Source organism: Nipponia nippon, unplaced genomic scaffold (genome assembly GCF_047370975.1).
Source record: "Nipponia nippon isolate SJK-2023a ecotype South Korea unplaced genomic scaffold, ASM4737097v1 scaffold_8, whole genome shotgun sequence".
Taxonomy (NCBI): Eukaryota; Metazoa; Chordata; class Aves; order Pelecaniformes; family Threskiornithidae; genus Nipponia; species Nipponia nippon.
In genome coordinates, this window is record NW_028262402.1 from 8007924 (window position 1) to 8026174 (window position 18251).

Genomic DNA, 18251 nt, shown 5'->3' on the forward strand with positions numbered 1-18251 from the left:
CTCTTTTTGAGGCAACAAGATAGCTTGAGTGATCATTTCACAGTATTTGGACACATAAATAAGCAAACAGTGGATGTTTATTCCTCTGAATGCTTTAGATTTAAAGTTAAATAAACCAGTGATTGCTAAGCTGAAAAATTAGAAAATCTGCAGAAAAGAATTGTTAGGCAGTGCTTGCTTGGAAGGACTAGTGTAATGTGCTAATTTTTATTACTGAAGTGATAACAGTTCCATTTCCTCACCCATCATGTGACTTAAGAGCTACAGAAATTATGAAAAAGACCCATCATGTTGCATCTGCCTGAAGGGACTACAATAAAGTAGAAATTCAGGAGTAAAACACATTCCATTTGTATTTGAAGCCATGTGTTGAACTTACCAGATACTATTCAGTCAAGGAACGTGCATTCACTTTTAAGATTTAAAAAAAAAAAGAATTCCTTTTTGCCTTTTTGATGCATAAATAAACCAAATGGTTTCTTACAAAGGTAGAAAGGTTAAGGGTAATTTTAAATTCAGTTACCATTTTGTTCCTGTGAGGTTGAAATGGCTTCTGGTGGAGAACTGTTAATGTAGTCATTCAGAGGTATTCATGAGAATGGTTTTGGTAAATGAAAAGGAGGAATTTGGTACAAAGCATAGTTTTAACTTGAATTTTGGAATAGTTGATGCAGTGGCATCATTATGATACATAATGAGGAAACATCTCAAAAGCGATTTTGTGTATGTGTATTTTTGCTGCAAATTGCTTTGCAGGAGCTAATTTATCTTAATTATGAACAGGTTAAATTAAACTCCAAGCTACAAGCTGGGCTGCTACCAGTAGCCAAGCGTGTTCATTCAGCACTGCGCTGTACAGCGTTAGAAGCCTGTCCTGTTGGTTTAGGGCTCCTCAGGCAATGTCTACTTACTTATCTTCTGCCCATACAATTGTGTTGGTCACTGTCCCCGAGTGATAAATGTCTGTGCAGCAAAAAAAGACACACTAGGAAAAGAGTGCTGTTATGGTAGAACACGTTTCACTCAGCCTGGGGAGTGGAGGAGCATAGTTTTGATATTTTAGCTGGATCTAAAAGTGCTCTTAATGATGAGCAGAGCATTGAACCAATATGCCATTACAGGGGAAGTACTGCTAGTGCCATATTCTAGGCACCCATGCTGTTTTCAAATGGTTAAGCCAGTACCAGTAAGGTGCGCAGGACCTGAGGGGTCAGTTGCTTGTTGAAGTTCTGCTGCTCTGTGCAGAACAGAGATCATAAATGCACCGGGCTTTTGGGGGATTCTCTTTGAGTCCAACCTCAAACTTGTGTCTCAGCTCTCAGAGGAGCACTGAGTCCAGTATTTATAAATGCAAGAGAATGTAGCAGTGCACAGAAAATAAAATGATACATTTTAATGTCACTTTACAGAAGTGTTTCCTGAAATACAAGTATCGGAGTCAGAATATGACTGGATCCTGCTAAATGTAAATTTAAGTGGATACTACAGAGTGAACTATGATAAATTAAACTTAAAAAGATTAGCACGCGTGCTCGAAAGTGATCCAAAGGTAAGGTCATATGTGTTTTCTCAAGCTTATAAACAGATTCTTTCCATGTATTTCTTCTTGCAGTTCTTACTAGTAATCACATTGATGAAAACCTGGAATAATGAGAAACTCACTTATCATGTAAGAAGAAATGATCCACTGCTGCACCACTAAAGTCACTGGCAGTCTTCCACCGTGGAAGAGGAACAGGCCCAAATAGTATCACATAAGCATGAAAAATAACTTTACATGAGATGGCATGCTGTCTTCAAAGTTGTCTTAACAGCTTGTGGTTCTTCCAATCTCTTAAATTTGACTCAAAGAGTTACTGGTATGGATGTGTGACTGAGCTTTATCTGCTGTTAGGTAACCATGGAGAAGGAAAGCTGGGAGGAAGCTTTTTATTTCCACATTTCCTCAAAGCACAATATTTCTGCTGGTGAAATTAAAAAAAAAAAATCATCTGACTTGGGTTTTTTGGTTGGTTTTGTTTTTCTTTGTGGTGGAGATTTTTCTTAGAAGAAAAGTTCCCATCAGTTCTACTTGGGCTCTTTCAGTCCTTTATAGACACTATAACTCAGAGTAGATTTCATCCCACCGCTGACTTGCCACAGCTTGGGCTGAAGGTGAAAGCAGTACAGACCAGCCTGTACCTGTGGCTGTATATGGGGTTGCATAGTATTTAATGTTGCCTAGCCCTAGAGTGAGCCGGAAGCTCTAGTAGTAATGTCAGCTCATTGGTTTTGGTAACAATGGTGAGAAAGTTTAAGCTTTCAGCATAACAGTAATCAGTGCAGATGTCTTCTCCAGAAGGCCTGGACACGAGGCCGATCAGAGCATGTGGTGTGGTTAAACCTTTCTATGGCACACTGGCCTCCTTTCTTTTAGGCTTTTTTCTTTCACAGCAAGTCTAAGTCAGCGGGAAATTAGATGTGTGCTGGCTTAGGGCTGTTTTTTGGCACCGGTCGGTGGGAAGGTTTGCTCGAGCCGCGGCTGAGCTGAAGGGGTATGGAAGCAGGGAAGAGACGAGGAGGGACCAGCAGTCCTCGTGAGAGCACAAGCTGTAGGCAGGGGTTCACCCACGGCTCTGCCTTGGTCATTTAATTCATGATAGTGCCAAACAGTCTGCTCTGGACTAATCTGAGTATGTATTCTGAACTGAAGCCTCAAAAGGGAAAAAGGTACCAAAATGGTGTAACTAAGATATTTTTAGGAAATGTAGTGTTTCCATATTTTAATTTTCATTACAGCATGCAGGTAAGATGGGTCTTGAAATTCCATGCTTAATGTACTGTAGCTGTATATTTATATATATAAATACATTATGTAGCTGTATATTTATATATTTATGTATACAAACATTACTAAAAGCACATACATCATTTCAGCTTAAAATGCAGGATCCATTTTATGATGCTTTGTAGAGATTTTGGCTTAGAAAAAGTGTTAAGGGCTTGTCTTATCCTTTTTAAAAATAGTAAAGCTTTTTTAATCTCTTACTGACATGTTTAGATCTATTAACGCCACATGAATGCTTTCTGCAGGCTATTCCTGCTGTCAGCAGGTTCCAGCTGATAGATGATGTTTTTGCATTGACACAGTAAGTAAGTTTCAACTATGTCATAGAAAATGATTGAACTACATGATTGCATTCAACATTGCTACTTCTGCTTTGTTCATTCCTACCCATATGTGCCTCATAAGAGCAACAGCTGTTTTGACAAAAGGGTGGGGCAGTTAAGTATTTAATCCGTTCTTCTGTCAGCGCTGAGTGATTTCTTTCTAAATTTCTTTTAACTTTTGTTCCAGCTCTTAGGAAATGTTTTAAATAATGTCACTGTCATGAGTTTTTTAGGGACTAACCTATATTTGTTGTAACAAAAGAAAGATTCTGAATGAACATTCTCCTTAATTTATTCTGGGCTATCTTAGCTATGCTGTCCTGCATCACTCTTAATACCTCTTTCATTTCCCTTGCTGATGGATGACTCGGTTGTTCATGTCTGTGGTGCTAGAGAGGTCAGTAGTACTGTAGGGAGCTGAAGAAGCATCAAATATGTCTGGGGCCTCAAACGTACCAGAGACATGAAAAGCATCAGACACCTATGATGTGGGAGCTCAGGGAGCAGGTGGCCAAAGCACGCTGCCCCTCCTGCCTCCCTGAGCCTGTGGAGGTAGCTCTGAGAGGAGGAGGTAAAAATTCCCATTCCTCCTCTCATACAAATGTCCCTTCTCATCAGAGAGCTCAAACCTAGTATGTAGTAAGAAATGTAACTGTGAAGTATACAACTGTGCTCCTATGTAAGTACATTAGAAATATTTCTCTTCTGGAGGAGAGGGGCTTGAACTGGACTTTTATTGGGAAAGAATGAATTCCTTGCTAATTCCACACTGAGGCACAGAAAAGCCATGGTGAAGTTGTTAATTCCAAGAATAGTGTACATGTGAATTAAATTGTTCCATTTTTACAATAATGTAGATTCCACAAGAGAACCTGTAATGAGAATATGTTGTTTAGCAATAAAAATACAAATGTATTATAACTCAAAACAGTGCTCTTTTCTTTCATTTTGTTCTAGTGAGACTGACACATGCTATAAATGTGCCTATACTGTATCTTACAGACACAAGAAGAATACAGTCTGCTTACTGCCATGATTGTCCTATTGCTTTGATCATGGTGCTGTGCTCTGTCATAAATGTTTCGAGAGTTCAGCTCTTAGAGGCACCATTGGTTTATATTTATTTTATTTTTCCAACATCTTTTCTAGGTCACTCTCCATGCAGTATCCTGATGCTTTATTGTCAGTTTCATAAAGAAACAGAAATTCGTGGCAGGTAATTAACATGAATAGATATGCTCAGTATGAGGTTTTTTATCTTCAAATAGGTTTGGATACATTCAGATTGAAACAGCACTTGAACTAACAAAGTACCTTGCCAGAGAAGATGAACTCTTCATATGGAATGTGGTATTGTTAAACCTAGTACCTGAGAATTTGGAAGGTACTCTGAAGAATTATGAAGTATATCCACTTTTAAAGGTATCACCTTTTTTGTGAGTTAGCAAAGATACTAGACCATTTAAATAAATCAGACTAAAATGAATGTAATGATGACTATGATGGGTCATAGTTCTTGTCATTCCCTTTGCATGATTTTATCAACTTCTTTTTTTAAATAGGAGGAGGTACTTATTTGCATATATTAGTCAGTGATAAATATCATTGAATCATGAGCAATTCTTATTGTAAAGCAGAAATCCATTCACATTCTTTATATTAAGCTTGATCCTAGGTTTTTGTAAGACTGAGGATCCAGAAAATACAGCTATCGGTCAGCAGTAAATAGTCAGTAGTAAGTAATGAGTAACACTGCTATGTAGAAAGGGGGTGTAGAATGTATGTGCTCTGTGGTTTGTACTGCCTTCCAGTTTGTCTTCATGGAAAGAAAGAAGGAATTGGGTCTGGATGCTAAATGAGAAGATTCTCTCCCGTATTTGAGCTACCTGAGATAATATTGTCTTATTTATTTCCTTGACTTCTATTTGATTTCACTTTTGTTTAAAGTGCAATCCCACAATAGTAGTTCTCTTAAGTTCTAAAACTAAAGGTATGTTTAAAATATGTGAGAAGAACTTATTTTTCTGTCTTTTTCTCTGAAAATGAACATTTGTTTTCTTTTATAATGAGTTCAAAGGTCTTAGTGATGTGAAAGGGTAACTTCCCAGTTTGAATGGATGTACAGGTGTATTGAATTTTAGATCCAATTTGTATACATTATTTTAATGTGCTGTGTTGTCAAGAAATTAATAGTGGTAAATTCTTAGGGTAAATCTGAGTAAGTAAAGAAAAATACATTAAAATAAAAACTTGCATCTAAATTAAAGTAATTTTTCTTTCCCTTCTTTTAAAAGAAATACCTTTTAAAGAGAATGTTGCCAATATACCATTATTATGCAGGTTTTATTCGTCAAAATGTTGATGCTTTGGAAGATGACTATTTTGCTCAGTAAGTATTCTGCTTTAATTGGAATGTAACTAACTGAATTGTTATTCTTACTGCCCTATAATTGTTTCTTATTTATGATGACACCTCCAATGAAACTGCAGCAACAGGACAGTTTGGGATATTTTCAGTCTATTTAGTGAGCATAAAAGATGATAGTTTAATGATCTGAGTGGTAGCTTTTGTTTATGGGAGGACAGGCTCAACAGGCTGCTGCTAGTTGTGGAAAAACTGAGAGCAATGAACTTCAGATGTGATTTATGCATTAATCACTAGAACTTTAAAATAGTTCATTTTGCAAGGCTACTGAAGCCACAGTCTTGCATGTCAGAATGATTTGGACTAGATGCAGCTAGTCTCTTGAAACTACCAAGAGCGATATAAAACAAACGAAAAACTAGGAAAAATTATAGTACATTGGCAGCCTCACTGATGTCCATGAATATTGATGCCAGGAACGCATTATTGGTAGTTCAATTTTTAAATTTTTATTAAACCTCAACTGTTTCCAGTAGAGGTTCTTCTGTGTTAACAGCATCATGTGCTGAAACTGTGCTGGTCAAGCACAGTTCAAGTACTCCAAATGTGGAATACGTATCTTTTATTCTTGCTATTTTGGCTTACCTTCAAGAGTGTATCTGGAAAAACTTTTTGCAACAGCGTGCTGGATGGGCCTCCAAGACTGTTTGAAGCTGTCATCTGAACTGTATGCTAAGTGGATGGACAACCCTGAGTACAAGTAAGAATGATAATGTTCTCTTAGAGGTGTGCATGCGTAAGTGAGGTGGAAAGTTAAAGGGCTTTTACATGGGGGAGGCAGAATGAGAAATGCTCCTGTACACTGCTCTTCTTTCTCAACAGAATGACAGAATTTAAGCCTAACTGTGCCTCCCCCACACCCTCCTCTTCCCCAAATCCCAACTTTATGATGATTTCATAATTATTGCTTTTTACATAGACTTTACAGGCTGGAGGATGCAGATTTTTGCCATGAAGACCAAAATCTGTTTAGCCACAGAACAGCTGAACCTCAGATTAGGGCTAATATCCAATATTGTCCAGTCCCTTTGCTGCAGTACAGCCTCAGGGTTATCATGTATACCAACTCAGTTTCTAAGCTTCTCTTAGCAATATTGAGTGAAACAGTGTTTGTACAATACAGGCATCTGCCCATGGTGAGCCCGTGAAATCACTTTGCGTGTTCTGTATTCCCGTAAAGAGGTGCTGGGAACAGCTGTCAGTTCTTATGCTGATAGTGGAACCTAGTGGTCAGGTTTCTGGTCTGTGAGGATGGAATCTAGGCCCTACCAGGATCAGATTTTCTGTATTCAAGTATTGCATTGTTAAAGAAAATTTACAATGTATTGAAATTATTATTCTCTTTTCCTCCCTCTTTCTTTCGATGTTTTTCTATGCAATAGTCAAATAGTATTGGCACTGGTGAGTGAATATTTAAAGTTTATTATTATTTTTATTTGTTGTAGTTGTAGTAAATATTTTGTTGCTACTTTTATCTCTGTTGATACATGTAGTTGGCTAAGTAAACTGAACTTGTATTTTTATGTTTGTGGGTTTTTTTAAACAGCTTCGTAGTGATCATCTTCATAAAAACCAAATTGTGCTTTGCAATTAAAATTAAAAGTTTAAATAGCCTAAATACATTCTGTTATGTTCCAGAGAGAATATTCTTACCATCTCACTAAAAGCAATAAAGCTATGCTGAATTCTCAGGCTATTTTCAAAATAGTCACCTATCGTCCCCTATTAATAATATTTGATTTTTTTTTTTTTCCTGGTGAAATACTACATACCTTATTTGAGTTGAAGAGCTGAAAAGTCTGTGGAATTTATTTGCTGATCTGGTTTTGAATTAGATGGAGAAGATTAATTTTGCTGTCCTTTCTGGCACTGAGATAAGTTCAAAGGGACTTTACAGCTTCACACTTCACATGGCTGTAAGTGTGGAAAAAATGCGACTACTAATTTTATTAAATGAAAAAAATGATCATGTTTTAAGGAAAAAAAAACATAGGAGGTAGGACACTTCTTAGGTTTCAAATGAACAGTTCCTATTCAGTTAAAAAGGAGGCTTTTCATATGGTGGACAGAAAAGAAAAAGGACACAATAAACTTTTGACTCATATTTCACAGACAGATCCCTTTAGATGCTCTTACGTTCTCCATTCTGAGAGCAAAATTCATGACAGCGCACTACAGCTGTTCTGCCACAGGTGGAACCCAGTAGGATTCTCACATCTGTGGAAGGGAGTAATGCTTTTCCCTTTCAGATAAGGTGTTCAACTTTCAGCTGAATATTTCCAAACAGTTCCTGGCAGAACTTAACTGGACTTGGTACGGTGCATTTTCATCTGTTCCAGGAGATAACAAGCCATGAGCCGTGATTCCCAGCCAGTTTCTCAGTTTTACTCTTTTTTTCTTATAGGAGTGAAGTGGAGCTAGCTAAATTAACATATTCTCTGTGGTGCTGTTACTGGCTTGTCTTCTTTTGAAAGAAGGAAATGAGTCTAGAGGGAGGGACAATATTGCCGTACATTTTAGTTATTTACTAAAGGTAACCATATACTGCTGTTGCCCTCAAAAGTTAAGAAATCACTATGTCACTTCTGCATTGGCTCCAGGAAAACGAGATTAAATAATCCACAGCAGCCTTTTGCATCTTCTCCAAGATCCAGAAACAGGAGAATCCTGGCAGGCCAGTAATATCAAACCACATAACCACTCCCAGAAATAATATCAGGATGAATAAGTCCCACCCCTCATGTAATATAACCTCAAGCTCCAAAGTCCCTCTGGACCACAGTGGACTTCCTCTGTGAACTGTACAACATAAGCCACTTCAGGGACACCATCGATGTCACCAGCCAGTGGACCATTGTCCTATAGTAAGCTGCCCGTACAGCCTGCCTTGAATGCTGAACATCAGAGCTGCAGCCAAATGATACACAGAGCTTGTCTGTTTGCTCTTCACCCACAACAACTTTACACTCAATAACCAACATTTTCTTGAAACTATTGGAACAGCTGCAGTAGCAAAATAAACAGCTGTATTTTAGCCAAAGCAGCTTTACCATGTTATCACCCTACCGTGGCCTCTTTCTGCAACATTGTGAAATGACCATTAAACAAATTACTAGACCCTATAGCTCAAATAAGATCTATCATAAAAGGATTCCTCACAGGACTATTCTTTACGTTGACATAACCACTCAATCTCAGTAAGCATCATTCTCAGTGGCAAATCCCTTACATTCCAGCACATATCCAGGTAAAAATTATTCCAAACTATTTTTTGCAGTAAATATAAAACATGCCCACACTTCCTGTTATTATGCCAGTGAAATCCCCCACCCACAACGGGACTATCAAAATCCCTGCATCTTGTATTTTCACTTCTTAACAAGTGATATCTGTCATGCAAAACACCTGACTCTGTCCCTCATTTCCACTGTCCGTCTGAGTTTCCAGAGTTTATAACTTACTTGTCTCTACCTTTTGCTTTGCACATTGCTGTCATACAGCCTTCCTTCTGACTAATATTGTAGTCCTACTGACTAATATCAGTATGATCTACCGAAACTTTCTACTGAAACTCATAGGAATTTTTCTCAAATGATATTTAAATTTGAATTTGCTTCTTCCAGTTTTGGGCCTGAAGAATGGCTTTTGTGACCTGAAATATGTCTGTTTTTCCAAGTCTATCTTCTGATCTAATGGAAGATAGTTTTTACACCTCTACTTACAATCTTGGTCTTACGTAACACTAAGCAGATTAAGGGTATGCCATTGGAAGGTTAAACATTTCATTTGTAACAATGGTACCCATTCTCCTACAGAGAATAATTCCAAAATACCATTAATTGAAACTGTTTTCAGATAGCCTGCATAGTAGTATACAATGCTATCACTGGAAAGTGTTGACAATGTCTTAGTGTCAGGGACACATTATTGCTGCAGGAGAAATTTTCTGTTCAGCCTTTGCACATAGGGTATTACACTGATAATGTTTGCATTTAGTTTCTTTTAAGAAATTAATCACTATGTTGAGGACTCTCCCCTGGGGTGGGACTAATAGGAGGCTGCCTGTTGCATGGAGAAATGTCCCTTCTGTTTCCATTTGTGCTGCACGTGGCTCTTCCTACTGGCTGCATTCACTGAAGAAACTTTGAAAAGGCTTGTCTGGGATGATGCTTATATGCAGCCGTACAGTCTTTAATGGTGTGATCCTAGGCTGTGATGTGAAAGAGTGGCATTGACACTGTATGTACACAAAATAGCTTGGTCCAACTGTTCTAAAAAAGATTTTTGGTTTGCCTTCAAACTGCATGCTTTTAAAATGTTTAAATCATGAATAAAGCAATCAAATTTCCTAGCTTTATTTAGATTGCTATTTTATATTTCCTGTCTCGTGCATTTTTAAACTGTAAATAAACATTTGATTTCAGTTAACTGCTGGTTTTGACTTTGCAACAATACAGTACCTTTTAATCATATTTTGCTTTGCAGAATTCCCTTTTTAATTAGAAGAACAGTCTGCTGCTATGGTATTGCAGTGGGAAGTGATAAAGAATGGAATTTCGCATGGGAGATGTATAACCATACCAACTCCACAAAGGAAGATAAAGACATCCTGCTCTCTGCCATGAGCTGTGCCAAAGAGTCATGGTTACTTTACAGGTGACCTTGATCAAAGTATATCTTTGTGTATATGGAAGTAAATCATAAGAACACAAATACTGTACTGTGCAAACCTGATGAAGGTTTGCCTGCCCCGGAAGCACGTGTCTTATAGACCCTGGGAAAATCTTATGAGTTTTCTTAAAGTATGATAAACAGGGCAAACACAAATGATCCTTCTGCTGGTATAACATCCCAGATGCTGGTAATCACTGAGAAAAGGATTCCCGAGCTTGGTAACTAGTGTGTCATGTGTAACACTGGGCCTGTCTTCTGTCAATGTATCTAGTGACCTTTTTGAACTGAAATTATACCTTCAGGCTTTATAGCAGACTATGACAACACATCCCATAATATAACTGCATGTTGTCTGAAAACATGCTTCCTTTTGGTTTGTTTTAAACCTATTTTGTGTTGGTTTTTTACTTGGAACCCATTGGCTGCCCTTACTCTTTGCACCATAAGAAACAGTAATTATCATAATTTGCTTTGACATTTTTCCCTGCCATTTATGATTTTGTATAATTTTCCCATACTCCTTCTCCCCTGCTTGTTTTGTTTCCAAACTAAAGTGTCATAGTCTATTTAGCCTCTGTGTGGAAGCCAAATCACCCAGGTTAAGGGCAGAAATGAAAATAGACTTACTAGCAAGCTCTTCACCATTTGAAGTGCAGACTGATGCTGAAAAGTAATTTTGTTAAATTTCCAGCTTCATAGAATCATAGAATATCCTGAGTTGGAAGGCATCCACAAAGATTGTTGAGTCTAACTCCATGTGGGGCAACCTAAAAGTAAAGCCATATATCTAAGAGTGTTGTCCAAATGCTTCCTGGACACATTTTGGAATACTGTATTTATTATCTTTCACTGGCATCCATATAAAATCTTTTCACTTTATGAGTAAAAATATATTGAAGCTGAAGTCTGCAATCTGTCATGTCCACATTACCTAAAGGATTCATCGAAGGACAGAAATTTGCCAGCGATGGCCTAAAGAATGATCATTCAAGAACTGGCATAAACTAAATGGGTCTAAATCTCTTAAAGCAGCAGAGATATTTCTCCTGCCAGCCACCTGCTCTTGTGATGGCAGTCATTTGAGAAGACAGAACAAACATGCCTGAGGAGAAGGCAAGATGGGTTGTGAAGAGATGTCCAATCAGCTATGCTGATTTTCCACCTAACCTATGGTCTTTTATTGACTTTGTCATTGGCACAGGCTAGCACTGGTCCCTGACAAGCTCAGGGAGTTGTGATGACCTCCTTCCTCCCTGTGCCTTAGTAGTTGATAAGCCAATCTATTTTTCTAAATGCCACCCTGAAAGTCTTTTGGGGTGAGTAACATTAAGCTGGGCTTTTCCTGGCTCTCAGTGTATTTTGTCCGTTCTGTTAAGCATGGTGGTGGCTTGCAGATGGGAGAAACCCAGCTCATCTGCTCTAGCCATAAAGCAGCTGTCTGCAGGACCCTATGAGAAGATAACTCTTTAACAGTGCTCCTTGAAAGTAGGAGCATTGAGGTAACAAAGAGAATAGTTATTTACTTTTTCAAGATATTCAGGCACTCGCTGCCACTGACATCACTGGCACGTAGTTCCTTAAATACTTCTGAATTCATGCCTTAGCCCGAATGAATCCATCCAAGACCCCTTGTTATTGGGTCTTGTTATAGGGGACCCTGTAAACGGGTTGCATTTGCATAACAGAGTGTCTCGCCGCTGGCTCACTCTAGGCTCCATCTGTGTCACAGCAAAGTGAGTCTCCAGAAACCGAGAAGCAGTTTGCCCTTCCACAGGGCTGTCTGGTAGGAGTGGTTGTCTTTCTGTAACACAGGTAAGAAAAGCACATATATCCACTTGATGTGCTACACCCTCATTTTACTGAGAAGGGGAAAGTCAGTGTGCAAGAATGGGATTTCACCAACATATGGACAAAACCCAAGCTGAATACACAGCTCAGAGTGACACCAACTTTTGTATAACCTTCCACATTGTGGTATTTGTTGAGACAGGAATTTTCCTGAACTGGATGACATTTCCAGATCATCACTGTTAAACAGCAAGTGATAGGTACAATTATTACCTTCTTTTCCAACAGATACTTGCAATATGGACTCAGTGATACATTATTTTCTTCCAATTGTACTTCAATCATCATCTTATATGTCGTGACTAAGGATATTGGGCACCGTATAGCCTGGGAATTTGTTACGGAAAATTGGCCACTTTTGAGTGCAAGGTATGGTAAGCAACCAGCTTTGGGTTCCCTTTATTTCTCTTTGGCTCTTTGGCTTCTTTCTCCATCTTTATGTTTGAGCTGTAAAATCCAGGTGCAGGTTTTCCTTCCAGAGATGGCTTTTTTGTAATGATTGATGCAATTCCTTAACTATGCAGAGCAGGGTTTTCAGAGGATTCAACTCGGATCAGGGCTTAATATCAAAGAAGACCTCATGTCAGACACAGAACACTTTAAAAACTAATCTGCTCATGACTGTTTCGATGCTTTTAAGTGTTAAAGTTCCTGGAAAATATGACTCTAGAAATGGGTTTATTCACTAGCATTTCACAAGCGTGAGTGTAAAATGCTGGAATAAGAGTGTGACCTCTTTTCCAAAGAGAGTATGGAGAGATGGGGCATTGGAGCACACAGGTTTACAAGTGCTGCAAGGACCAACTACAGTATTATTCCCTGACTTAAGTCCTAACCCATCTCTAGCCTACCTGCACTGATGCAGGTAAACTGCAGGTGAGCTTGGGCTACCTGTCTTAAGCAAAGCAAGTATTTTGATGACTGTTCAAAGAATTCCGCTCTCCTTGGCAATGGTGAAAAGCAGCAGGGCTGTGACAGAGTACATTCCTGCTGCCTTTGGTGACAGAGGAGTCCATTGGGAACCATTAGTGGCAGCATAACCAAGACCAGCCATCTGGGAGCGTTCCGATGTGTATCTGTATTGCTAATGCTAGAAAAGGCAAGTTGTGGCAGGTTTGTGTCACACGAACTTGTTCCCTTACAGAGCTTTTCTGTGTTCCATACTGATGCAAAATTTGGTGGGAAACTGACCCATGATTTTCAAACTAAAAGAATAGTGTGGGTGTTAATTTATATGCCATCCTCAAGATACCAACAGAAACACCAAGTCGTTAGAATCATTATTAATTAGCCTTTCTAGCTCAGTTTGGCTGTATAGGCTCACAAAGATTATCTATTTTAAGCAAAGAATTCATGTTACCAAAGTAGAAATACCAGATCTTACTGGGAAATGAAAATGAATGGTAATAGTGTGCTTCATTCTGCTCAAATGTCTACATTGAATGTTAATGATATTTCTTTAAAAGGGGAAAAAGAGTGCACAATTGCAAACTTCAGCTTAGTTGCTATTTCCAACATGGTAAATAATAACTAAATAGTGAGAGTATTTTCAAATGAGATAAAATTTAGTATATTTGCTAACATGCTGTTTGAAGGACCTTTCTCTCAATTTTACAGATATGGGAAGGAATTATTACATGATGTATTAAAACTCATGGGAAGATTCGTCAATACAGATGTACAGATCCAAGAGGTAAATCAGAGAAGCAGTTAGTTTTAACTTTATTGCCAGTTTTTAAATACAGGTTTTAAAATCTCTTTGTTTTTTAAAGAAACCATAGAATGTATTGTATAATGTTGCTATGTTGAGACATCGAGAAAAATAATACTTCCTCATCTGTGAAATAAACACGTGAACATGCACCCATAGCTCTGCGGTCCATGTGTGCAGTTGGTTTTTAAGCATGGCATGAAAGTGAGCTTTTGTGCAGGGGTCGATGTTGTCCTGCTCTCTGTGGTTGCAGCGTAAGAGGTTGCCTGCCCGTGTGCCGAACAGGTGGCCTGCACGTGTGATACAGTTCTTTCCTTTTGATTGTGTGGCAGCCCAGATGAGCCCACGAACAATGCTTTCTAATTGGGCTGCTGTACATCTGGAAAAAGGGAATGGGTTTTGGGAAACCTGCTGAAGGGTGGAAATCCATGGGAGGTGGCTGTAGAGTGTCTTAATTTATTCCCCACAATAATCCACGTTAGTCCCTGGGACAAATTAATAACCATCACTGCTTGTTTCATTCTCTTTTCTTGTTCTTTCATCTCCACTCCAGGTCTCCCTAGATTCTTTCCCAAAATATTATTTTCTTTTCTCAACAGCTCAGCTTTTGTGCTGTCTGCATGCGATCCACAACTCTGCCAGCCCTGCACTGCTAGTATCTGTCATTACAGGAAAAATTTTGCATCCCTTTTTTGCTGTTCATTGATGCATGCATACAGCAAGGAAGAGAGAAGGGATGCTTAATGAGGAGAGCAATTCAGAGAGCTCCTAAAATCAAAGAAATCTCTCTTGAACATTCATGAACGATAAGTTTTTCATCGTTTGTTCTTTAGGGACAAGTTAACTCCTTGGGTTGGCAAAAGCAATAGCCCAGTGCCAGCCTTTAAATTAACCTCCAGGTTTGGAACTGAGTCCCAATAAATGAGACAGCCCCAAAGCTGTCTCATTTTCCTCTTTAAAATCTGTCTGTAGATATCACCTTTGCCATGATGTCTACAAGAAAGGTACCAAAAGCTGGGCTGCTGGCATGTTAGGTTGCTGGTTGTCATGCTGACATCTATGTCATTTCTCTTCTTGTTCATTTCCCACTCCCCCCATATATTTCTTTGCTATTCTTCAGTCCTCTCTTGTCTTCTGCTCATTAGACTGATAGGAAAGACTTCTTGTTCTGTGATTGTAGAACAGGCAGCAGAAGAGGATTCTGCTACCCAACTAATCCTAGACACTGTGTGGTACCACCAGTACTAGTGAAGTTGGCTGCATTTAAAAGGATTTTCAGAGGGATGGCAAAAGGGCACATTCCTGATGTGCAAGAAGCTTTCCCACATTAGCGTTAATCAGTAAGCTTGCCCCATCCCCTCCTTAGTCCCTGCCATCTCCCCCTTTTCTATGCACTTCTGTCTAAAGCATCTGTCAGGTATACAGTGGCTTGCTGCAAGTGAAGTTATGTGAACTAAGTTAATGTGTTTATTTCTTCAGTTGCAGGTTTTTTATAATACTACAGTGGAAGAGAAAGAGAGAGTGGCTACTACTCTACTGCTGGAGTATACAAAATTTGAAAATATGGAAAGGAGAGAACTGCTAACCAAAGTTGCCAACTGGTTACAGAAAAATGTAGATGATTGACTTGGAAAACAATTTACAGTATATTTTAAGAGTGTGATTCACTAGCATTTTGGTATTCATTTTAAGATGTAATTAAAGAAAAAGCACATTTTTGTGAGTCCTGTGGTTGTCTTCCTGACTGGAAAGTCAGGCTAAAATAATTCACAAAGAAAAGAAAGATTCAGCAAGAGAAATAAGAGATATAATTTCATATTAGATCTAAATTAATTTCCTACAGGATGAGTTGTTAGTAAGGATGTGTTGCTAATAATAATAATCTAACATATAGATACAGTCGTAAATCCTTTGTTTTTTTCTGAATATCAGAATGAAAGGTGTGGTACAAGTTTGTGGCAAAAACATGTGAGGAAGCTGGAAAAGTTTTATATTCTGTTTCGCTTATGATTTGTACTGTGACCTTGGGCACTTCTCTTTATCTGTCTCTCTCCACTTCTATGTTTGCAAATTGCAAAGAGGATAATAATTTAGAACAGTGGCGTGAAACATAAACTTGAGAATGGCTTCAGAGCTGTAGGGAGGAAAGGACTAAAGAAACCTCAAATTTTAATTGTAATAAAAGAATGCCTTGTCATTCAAACTTTATTTTTCCTTAGCAGATCTATACTTAATGTGTCTAGATGTACATTTGTCTTTGGTTAGGAATGTGCTTTTGAAGACACCCTCCCAGTTGTCTCTGTTTAGTATGCTTCAACCCCCCGGACACTCTCGGAGTGTGTGAACTGGATTCTTTTTGGATGAAATTTATCTGGCAGATGATGAGCTCCTGGTGTGCAACTGGTAGACACCACTATCTGATGGTCATTTTGTCCATGGCACTAGAGTGCAACTAGCTTAGCTGCTCGCTGATGTAGACATAGGGTTAATCATCTTGCTTATGCAGCATTTTGGAGGTGACTGACAGAATTCAGACCATTAGTATTAGCAAACCATATTAGCTTGTGTCTGAAGAAGTATGGGATCCTCAGTCCATGCAATTTATTTATTTGTGGGGTAACAGTGTTATGACAAAATGACTGTACCGGTGCTCAGGTTAACATAGAAAACAATGTTATGTGGGAATGCAGGAAATCCAAGAAGTTCGAGTACTGCACTATGAGGAGACAAGTAATAACATCCAGACTTGTTAATGCAAATAATTTTTCACTGGCACCCTCTAAATACAGTTAAGGAAGACATTGCCATGTTGGCTTCAATGAATCTCCTCTGCTCCCCATGGCTGCAAAGAAAAATAATAACTATTTTGAGACTATCTGAGGATCCCTTTAGTGTATGGGAATTACCAACTGGTGCAGCCAAGTTAGTGCTGGAATCGTTTGACCTCTTTAGCGTTTGATCCAGTTAAGGGTAGTGCCAAAGAAAATTGTGTGCAATCTTGAGAGTCTTCATCAAGCTGATTCAGAAAGCAGAGGAAGTCATCGAGGCTATGATGAGTTAGAGGGGCTTTGTTTCAGCTGACCCCCAGTAGTTAATCACTGGCTCTGCATGCCTCATCAGATGGGCTAAGCAAAGCTCAAGAAAGTCATTGTTGCAGGATTTATGGACTAAACTTCCCATGATAACATTTTACCCCTAAGCCCAGTACGTCCAAATCATTTCCTTCCAACCATGAGTAACCACTCCTCCTTTCTAACCACTCTTCCTTATTATTCTTTTTTCTTCTTTCCACTGAACAAAAATCTTAATTAGAAATGCTAATATGCAAACAATTACTAAAACAATTTGAAATAAGAAGTTGTTTTCAAATAATGGCTCCTGACTAATGTGTGCCTCTTGGCTGACATTCTGTATTGCAGACTAGCAGCACAGTTTTCATGGCAGAGGCAAATGGTGAAGGTGATTGCTAGGCAAGCTGCCTGAGTAGGAGCAGATCTGAACTGCTCTTGCTTCCAGCGTCCACACATTTGCATGTGGTGGCATGTAACATCAACAGCTGTACAATGGCAGTTCTTGCTGCTGTTGAGTACAAGTTGAGCACAGAGGTTTGGAAAGTGGCAAATGGGAGATGCAACAAGGGAAGGCAAGGTGCATGGGAGGAATCCAGGGCAAGCTGGGAAAGCTGCTTTATTGCCTTATTGCTTTATTTACATTTACATGTAATTGTGAAGATGTGTGTGTGCGGGGAGCAATTTCCAGTGGGAGGAGGTGTCATTGATAGACAGGATGTATTTAGTAGGACCTAAGGGGAAAAAAAAAAAAAAAGTAGATATGATGCGAAAGACCAGCTTTTTGCCTTAAGTCCTGCTCTCTGCCCTGAGAGTGTGGAAGTCAAAAAGTTACATTTGTTCTGCCTTTACAGCATGCATCTGTGACAGGGCAGGAAACTTGGGAGCTGGCAAAGATGGGGAAGAAATTGTGCAGTGGAAGGACTGAGGGAGAATTAGGACCTGCCAGAATAGTTGGGAAGGGAGGATGAAAAGAGGTGAGAGGACCAGGGGCCCAAAGAGGAGACAGGATGAGAAAGCAAGTGAGGGAAGCTGCAGGAGCAAGGGAAGATGCAAGGGGAATCAGGAGAGTGGGCTAAAGAGGGAGAAGTTCAGACTCCTCTTGAATTCATTGCTTGCCCTGCAAAGAACATTGACCTGAGGTATTTTGAAGGATTATGTTGCATTCTTTTGGATCCTTTGTTGTTCATCTAGAACAGGACCAATATCCCCTCAGGTGTGTCCCTGCCCCAGCGCTGGTCATCTGCAATTCCTCACCAGTGTCCCTGCCCTGGCATAAGCTGCCCACTGGCCACAGTCGCTTTGGAGGCGTCCTTCCTCTGGCATCAAGCACCTTCTCCCAAGTGTGCATCTCCAACTGTGTCCCCAACATCTT

At 39.1% G+C, this 18251-nt stretch overlaps 1 protein-coding gene across 1 annotated transcript in view; it reads left to right on the forward strand.

Moving 5' to 3' along the window:
* LVRN (laeverin) overlaps positions 1 to 15694 on the forward strand; it is a 37549-nt gene extending 21855 nt beyond the window's left edge. Inside the window, exons 12-20 of the mRNA XM_087741707.1 lie at positions 1410 to 1549; positions 3073 to 3128; positions 4419 to 4572; positions 5445 to 5539; positions 6168 to 6275; positions 10061 to 10231; positions 12326 to 12466; positions 13715 to 13790; positions 15288 to 15694. Of these exons, the coding sequence (XP_087597833.1) occupies positions 1410 to 1549; positions 3073 to 3128; positions 4419 to 4572; positions 5445 to 5539; positions 6168 to 6275; positions 10061 to 10231; positions 12326 to 12466; positions 13715 to 13790; positions 15288 to 15434 (1088 nt within the window). The 3' untranslated portion in view covers positions 15435 to 15694. The remainder of the gene's footprint in view (positions 1 to 1409; positions 1550 to 3072; positions 3129 to 4418; positions 4573 to 5444; positions 5540 to 6167; positions 6276 to 10060; positions 10232 to 12325; positions 12467 to 13714; positions 13791 to 15287) is intronic.
* Positions 15695 to 18251: the final 2557 nt, after the last annotated feature.